The sequence below is a fragment of the Myotis brandtii genome, unplaced genomic scaffold, assembly GCF_000412655.1.
Source record: "Myotis brandtii unplaced genomic scaffold, ASM41265v1 scaffold455, whole genome shotgun sequence".
Classification (NCBI taxonomy): domain Eukaryota; kingdom Metazoa; phylum Chordata; class Mammalia; order Chiroptera; family Vespertilionidae; genus Myotis; species Myotis brandtii.
In genome coordinates this window covers 2,653,382-2,661,563 of record NW_005367384.1, presented here as the reverse complement: position 1 = coordinate 2,661,563, position 8,182 = coordinate 2,653,382, and the positions used below count along the sequence as shown (strand labels likewise).

The following is an 8,182-nucleotide window of genomic DNA, read 5'->3' as shown; positions in this document are numbered from 1 at the left end:
TTTGGCTTCTATAATTGAAACACTGTTGCAACTCCAGCTCTGAGGCCCAGCTGGCTGAAAGCAGGTTTCTAGGGTTTGTTTAGCTTCTATAATTGCAACATTGTTTCTTAGAGTGAGGCCGGCAGGCCGGCAGCGGCAGGCGGGGAACGTTGGAGTCCTCCGTCACTGAAGCAAGCAAGCCTCATGTTCGCTTCTGGCTGCCGGATAAAATACACTTTGCTTAATTAGACCTGCTTTCTGATGTAGCTAAACTTTTTCCAGCCCAGTGAAGCACCCCCAATTTCTCTTTCAGGTAATTGTCAGCAACACAGCAGTAAATATCAACACAAAGCAGATTATTATTGTAGACCACACAGGGAGAACAAAGGGTAAAATATTTAACTGCAGCAGTGTTTGACTATATTCTGCACAGTGAGAAACCTGAAGTCATTTTCAAGGACCACTATTTCTTACTTCTCTTCAGTCGGGTCAAGTCTCTAAACTTTCTAAATGTCCATTTTCCGGTTAATGAAAAGAAAACAGGATTCCACCTATCTACCTACTCCAGGACTTCTGTGAGGATCAAATGAGATGAGGCACGGGAAAACACTTCACAGACATTTGGTTGAAGTGTGAAATGTTTACACCTGGCTATAAAGCAAGTCGTGTTTCTGGGCTGAAAAAACTGCAAGGAGGCTAGTCATCGCTAGGGGTTGGAAGCCGGGCGTTGCTACGTGACGTCATTACCCGGCACCCACAGTGACCGTTGCTGGCTAGGGATCGCATTTTGCACCATGGGGTCTCAGCAGTGTAGGCTGCAATTTGGTGGGCTGTCGCTCCTAGGTGGTAGCGGGGCCTGTGTCCCATTTGGGGGAAGCTGAGTGTTGCCTTGTGGGCGACAGGTCTGAGGTGCCAGTGCGCGTCACAGCAGCTCCTGCATTAAACATCTGCCCCCTGGTGGTCAGTGCTAATCATAGCAACTGGTCAGACAGTCGGACACTTAGCATATTAGCCTTTTATATATATAGATTATATATATAGATAGATGCCTGAAAGAACTGAAAACAAGATCTCAAAGACACAGCTGCATACCCTAGTTCACTGTATTAGCATTAGTCACACTAGCCAAAAGGTTAAAGCAACCCAAATATCCATCAACAGATGAATGGATAAAGAAAATGTAGTATATACATATAACAAATATTATTCAGCCTTAAAAAAAAAGGGGAAAAGTCTGCCATATGCCACAACATAAATGAAAATTAAGGAAATTACACTAAAAAAAATAAGCAAGTCACAAAAGACAAATATCATGTGACTCCATTTATACGAGGAATCTAAAGTAGTTAAACTAACAGACACAGAAAGTAGGAGGGTGGTTGCCAGGGCTAGGGGAGGAGGAAATGGGGAGTTGTTGTTCAGTGGATAGAGAGCTTCAGTTTTGCAAGATGAACAAGTTCTGGAGATTTACTGCATAACAGTGTGAATGTACTTACTACCACCAAACTGTGTACTTAAAAAATAAAATAAAAAGAATGAGGCCTCCAATGTGCTGGAGACTTAATGGGACTACACTGATGAGAAATGATTGTGCACCTCTAAAAGACATCCGGAACAGAGGACATGGTGATTTCCTCAAATCGTCATCTAGGAAAAGAAACAGCAGTAGTCCTCAGTGGGTGGGAGGTTCTCCCTGACTGAGCTTGCCAAGGACTACACTGGGCGCTCCTGCAAAGGAAACCCTAATTCCTACTGTGGCAGAAGGTATAAGGAGCTGATAAGGAGAAAATCCCAGGCCCGCAGTGGTGTCATTCATGCCCACGATACCAAACCCAGATTTAAGACCTGCTCCAACTGCAGTTTCAACTTTGCCCAGAAACATAATCTTAATCACTCAGGAATTTTCTGTTCAAGAACCAGTTAACTGTCACATGGCCTTCTCCATCCCCCATACATAGAAGAGGCATGATTGAACCCTTCCCATTCTCTTCCACCACTACCCCTCCCAAAGAAACATCCTGGAGCAAAATGAATCCTTGATTTTGTTAATAGCTCCCCAGCCCCACCCTTCCTATCAAAACCTTCCACTTTATACATCCCTTCAGAGCAGCCTTCTAGTTCAGTGATGGCGAACCTATGACACGCGTGTCAGAGGTGACACGCGAACTCATTTTTTTGGTTGATTTTTCTTTGTTAAATGGCATTTAAATATATAAAATAAATATCAAAAATATAAATCTTTGTTTTACTATGGTTGCAAATATTAAAAATTTTCTATATGTGACACAGCACCAGAGTTAAGTTAGGGTTTTTTAAAATGCTGACACGCCGAGCTCAAAAGGTTCGCCATCACTGTTCTAGTTGCTAGATGGGGTGCTTGCTGCCTGATTCAGGAATCTCTGAATTCATTAGATCTTCAAATTTATTCAGTTGAATCTTGTTTTTTAACAGAGCCTTTCCTTGAGGACTCAAGTGTAGTTAGAAAAGGGAGGAAAAGGCAAACACCATATGCTTCATATTCCGTTTGTTAAAGCTTTCCTCCACCCTTTTCTTTTTGATCTATTACCAATTTTAAGCTCCTCAGGCCTGTTCTTTATATACTAATCGAATTCAAGTGCTTAGCATTGAGGATACTTAGAAAGAAAGGGGGGGAATGTTCCATCTTCTCCACAACTGCAAAATACCAGACACTGTGCTGCATCATAATTATCCCTGCCGTGGAGAACCAAGAACGTTCACAAAAGCATCATTGCGAATCTCCTTTCTAATGTGGAGGCCATCACAAAGCCTTGCTGCTCTGTCTTCTGTTTGATAAGCAGTCATTGAACACACCTGGATCGCAGAGAGACTTGCTGTATACTTAAGATGTAGCCCTTAATCCCCCAAAAGCCTGTAAATTGATTGGTTCTTTTAATAACCTGCATAATTTTTATGCAAAAACTGTTTATTTAAATCTTATTACCATATTAAATCAGAAGAGGAGCTCAGGCGCTTTCTCCTCCCTCTAGGCCTGAAGGCTAATAAAACCAGGGCTCTGCAGAATTCCTTATTTAAACAAAAGGTTTGAAAGTCTTTGTCTCGTTCATATTAACCCAGGCCAAAGGGACAGAGGAGGAAAGTCACAGGGGTTGGAGGAAGCAGATTCAGTAACTGTCCAGCAACCAGAGTGATAAGAGACCCAGAGGCTATAGTAAGAAACTGAAGGAGTAAAACCGCAAGGAGACCCGAGTCCCAGTTCCTGTCTACTATTAACCTGGTAGGAGACTTATCTCTCTCTAGGTTGGGCCTTAAGTTTTTCCCCTTCCCATCTCACGACTATAATCTATATCCACTGCAGCATCAGTGCTAGTAGCTCCACATAGTTCCATTTTATAGAACTGGTTACAAGAAGCCTTTGTCTTTGTGGTTTCAACGCCTGTTTTTCTTTCTGCACCACAATGTTTTATAGCCACAAGCCCAGCTGAATGAGATTTTAACCTTAGGCCCTTTGGGCATTTTGCTGTATGAGGTGAAGGTGGGGTGGGAAGGGGGCTCTCAGATATTTACCAGTGTTTTTCATACAGCCAATGGCATCCCCATGACAGCAGGCAGATTCCAGCTGTTGTTTTCTTCCAATGGTTTCGAAGTTTTGTAAAGATAGTCATCTTCTAGAGATTTGCCAGGTTACAGAGGCAGAAAAAGAAAAAATATACACATGATTATCCAAGGTCAGCATGCACAGTCCCTATGAATCTGTCTTCCCTTCGTTCATCCTCTCCCTGTCCCCCTTCCCTTGCTCCTTTCCTTCTTACCGCCTCTCTGGCCTCTTCCCATCTTCTCCTTTCTAGTTTAACAGTCTTCATCTCCTCACCTGCCCACCTATCTTTTAAAATTTCTTTCTTCACTTCTTCTCACCTAAAACTACACTATTTCCTTCTCTGATCACTTTTACCTTAGGAGGCAGGAGGAGCAGAAAAAGAAGAAGGAAATTCCAGGGTTCTTGTTTTTCCTTTTTTCTATGGTACAGTCACTATAAGAGTATTTGTCAATCTATTATATGAATACTAGAGACCTGGTGCACAGAAATGCCATGGCTATGTAAAAATGTTCAAATTTCCCGAGACATGCAAATTACAAAGAACTATCACTCGTCACCTATAAAATCAACATTTTTTAAATGCTCATATTCACTGATGACAAATAAAATGAGACAGACTCTCACACACTCCTAAAGGGAAAGTACATCAGCCCAATTTCACTGAAAAACAAAGGGACAACATACATCCTTATTCTGTTTGTTTTCTTCACAGCACTTATTATTTGATGATCCTCACTTGCTAATTTATTAGCTCATCCCACTGAATGTGACCTCCATGAGAGTAAGGACTTGGACTGTTCTGGTCACTGCTCTGTCCCCAGTGCCTACATAAGGCCTGGCACAGAATATCTTTGCAATAAGTAACTGTTGGATGTGATGGAGTTCAGGACATGCTCCCCCCAAATTGACTATTTCAACCTGAAAGAATCTGAGAAAATGGTAGAAGCGGAAAGGTCACTCTGACCTCCTCCCCTACCTCACCAACTAGCCTGAAACCGGTCAAAAAACCCTGTGAGAGGTGCCCTCTTTTTACCTAGCGGAAAAGAGCATCCTTCTCTCCCAAGACAAAGGGATGCCAGGAAGAATCCTGGCAAGCAGCCCCTGCTAAGTTTTTTAGGACAGTTACCTCATACTCCTTCTGCGTTCATACCCCCCACTCTTCCTCAAACCCAGCACAGAATACTCAGGTCTGTCTGCTTGGGTCTTCAATTTCTTTTGCAGGCTCCCGTGTCACGTGAAACTCAGTAAATCATTGTGCATGCTTTTCTCCTGTTAATCTATCTTTATCAGGTTAATCTACAGACCCAGCTTGGGACGCTGTGGGGGTCAAGTAGAACTTTTTCCTCTCCTACAGTAAATTTTTCTTCACTAAGAATTTTTACTGATGTGGAAAAAACTCAAAACACAATGTTAAGTAAAATCAGCAGGCTAAAAAGCCATATATAATTGGTATTATCCCAGTTATGTCCAAGCACAAATATAAATGGAGAAAATACCAGTAGAAATAAACACAAAAATATTGAAGTAGTTCGTTCTTGGTTGTGTGATAACGGGCAACATTCATTTTATTTATTAAATTGCAATGTATTTTCTAAGTTTTCTAAAATGAACATAAATCATTTTCTAAACAGATAAATATTTAAACAGAAAAAATTTTATGACTGTGTGTGCATGCGGTAAATAAACTAAGAGAAAAAAAAAAAGCTGCTTTCGCTGAAAATTCTAGTTCTCTTATTACTCCCTTTAACCACAGACAAAGACTCTCTTCTTGGCCCAACTCTAATCAGGCTCCTTTGAGCTCTCTGCTGGAGGAGGCCCAGCCTTTGGCTTCCCTCTGTCCTAATAGAATCCAGTTTGAATAAGAATTTTGTTGTCAGTTTAGCAAAAAAAAACAACCAACCAACCAACCAACCAACCAAACAAACAAAAACCACCGTAGGTATCTGACCACTCTGGCAAAAATTCTCTTGAGTCACTGTAATAAGAATCCCTTATCTCTGATATCCTAAGTAATTTTTCACTCACTAACCTCCACCTGGTTCTTGGCTACCAACCCCCACCCATCCTCGGTGGTGGGAGCTGAGTCCGATCTCCATCCCCTACACCAACATGCCCATTACAGTGTTCTCTACATCCATGGAGACGCCTCTCCCCCCGCCCTTTGAGTAAAGTCTGCCTTGCCATTCTTTAACAAGTGTTACTAAATAATTTTTTTCTTTAACACCAGCATTGGTTAAAATTCCTCTGAAGGCAAGCAACATCCTTATCACCAGCAATAATGAGACTAGGCCAGAAAACACAGCTTCCCATGAATCGGGGACACAGTCCAGGCTAGCTCATAATGGAACCCAAAGGCACATCTGGTAATAGACTGGAGGTGACATAGTGGTGCAGGTAGGGAAGTCTTCCCAGAAGGCAAGGCACTGCACTGAGTCTCGAAGAATGAGGAGGAGTTACCAAGAAAGGAGTTAAAGAGACTAATGTGCACAAAGACACAAAAAATACCAAAGTGTGTTCAGGAAAACACAAATAGGTAGTCAGTACAGATGAAGAAGAAGGTAAATATGGGCGAGTATCTAGAACAAGGCCTCTCTCAGGCCAGTGTAAAAGTTGCTAAAATGCTGAGGGCTTGTGTAAAATGCAGGTTCTTGAGCATTATCCCCGAGACCCTGACTGTTCTGGTTGGGCTGTCATTGTCGTTTTTAACAAGCACACAGGAGTCTCTAAGGCAGTGGTTCTCAACCTTCTGGCCCTTTAAATACAGTTCCTCATGTTGTGACCCAACCATAAAATTATTTTCGTTGCTACTTCATAACTGTAATGTTGTTACTGTTATGAATCGTAATGTAAATATCTGATATGCAGGATGGTCTTAGGCAACCCCTGTGAAAGGGTCGTTCGACCGCCAAAGGGGTCGTGGCCCACAGGTTGAGAATCACTGCCATAAGGGAAGTCAGCACCACACCGCACTTTGAGAAACACTGGTTGGGAGATAAAGGAGGTTCACAAAAGATCAGGAAGGACCTTGAATCCATGCTAGGGACTTTGGATTTTAAGTTGAAGATGATGAAACCTTGAAGGGACGTAAGCAAGTGAGTTATAGGATTACATTTGAACTATAGAAAGGTCATTTTGGAGCAGAATGGAAACTAGGCTGGATGAAGTTGAGCTTAAACTAAAGAAAACCAGTAGGAACTTATGACCATAACCTCCAGTCACCAAAAGGAAGGAAGGAGCAACAGAGGTAGAGGATGGATTTGGGAACTCTTTATAAAATAGAATTTGGCAGCATGTGGTGATCAATTGATTATAAGAGGTGAGAGAGGAGGAATCAAGCCAGGTTCATACCTGGGTGACTAACTGGATAATAATGATTTCAGTCATTACATTTGGCAGTACAGTGGGGCCTTGACTTACGAGTGTCCCGACTAAAGAGTTTTTTGAGATACCAGCTGTCTCTTGGCTGATTTTTTGCATTGAGTTGATAGAGTAATTTGAGTTAACGAGCTCCTTAACGAGCTCGGTCTCGGAACGAATTAAACTCGTAAGTCAAGGCCCCACCACTGTATGTGCACTTTAGGACATACTAAGTTTGAGAAGCCTGTAGGGCATCCAAGTAGAAACGATCAGCGAGGTCTGCACTTAGCAGACCTCACCGTTTGAAGCGAGGAGAAATTGTCAGGGTAGAAGCTAGAGATTTGGGACTCTTGGCTATGAAGGAGGTCAAGTTTGAGTGCAGATAAAATCATCCGAGCGAGAAGCATCTAAGAGTCCCTATGTCTGTTCAAAGGTCACCTATCACCCAATGAATAATTCGTATATTATAAACGAGTGGAAACATAGAGGCTGCCCAGTGTATTGTAGCGAGCACTAGTTCAAAGGCCCTGAGGCCTAGATTGGAGCCCAAGCTTTGTCACTTACTGGCAGTGAGAGCCTGGGTGGGTCCTGTAGCCTCTGCCTCTACGTCCTCATTAGTAAAACGAGGACATACCACCTGTTCTAATGAGCTCATTAGGCTGGAAGGAAGGCATCCGATAGGGCTTCGAATTACGTTCCTCATTAATAAATGAGGATACACCACCTGTTCTGATTAACTAATTATAATTAGGCTGTGAGGATCCCATCTGATGGGGCTCTGAATGCACTCGGCATGTTTTTCTGTAAGCATTTCTACTGTCATCCCAACATGCAATGTATCAGCTAACAATGTACACTCCTTCCAAGTACCCAACACAGTTCTTCTCCAGTCCCAGGAAAAGTCTAAATTTCCTATGTTCTGATAAACATCCCTTTGCCTGAAAAGCAGAGTTGGTGTTTTTCTCCCCAAAGAATTGCTAAAATCTCACTGTACTCGCCCTCCTCACCTGTAGGCGGGGGTTCTCTCACCAGACGCGAACCCCTCACAGGCTGGGTCGGTCCATACACCTCTAGCGAACAGAACCTAGCAAAGCCCCTGGAATGAATGAACCAACCAATCGATCAGAGATTATTCACCCCCTTTTGCAAACGACTACGCTGAAGCCCAAAGGAAAACAGCGAGGAAGGGTCACACTAGCTAGTGACAGCCCTGGGACCACAACCCCGGCCGGCGGACTCCCTCAGGGACCACTGGGGACCCCGCCGTCC

The 8,182-nt window shown here is 42.9% G+C and overlaps 1 protein-coding gene across 3 annotated transcripts in view; it reads right to left on the bottom strand.

Annotated features, from left to right (window-relative positions):
• The window catches only part of AGK (acylglycerol kinase), a 78,068-nt gene extending 69,897 nt beyond the window's left edge, over positions 1 to 8,171 (bottom strand). The window contains exons 1-2 of one of the 3 annotated variants that reach the window (XM_014546740.1): positions 7,921 to 8,171; positions 3,526 to 3,626 (exon numbers count right to left, since the gene is read on the bottom strand). In XM_014546740.1, the coding sequence (XP_014402226.1) occupies positions 3,526 to 3,623 (98 nt within the window). In that variant the 5' untranslated portion in view covers positions 3,624 to 3,626; positions 7,921 to 8,171. Of the gene's footprint in view, positions 1 to 3,525; positions 3,635 to 7,920 lie in introns of all 3 variants that reach the window. The other 2 variants (XM_005875019.2, XM_005875018.2) reach the window with 2 other exon arrangements.
• Positions 8,172 to 8,182: the final 11 nt, after the last annotated feature.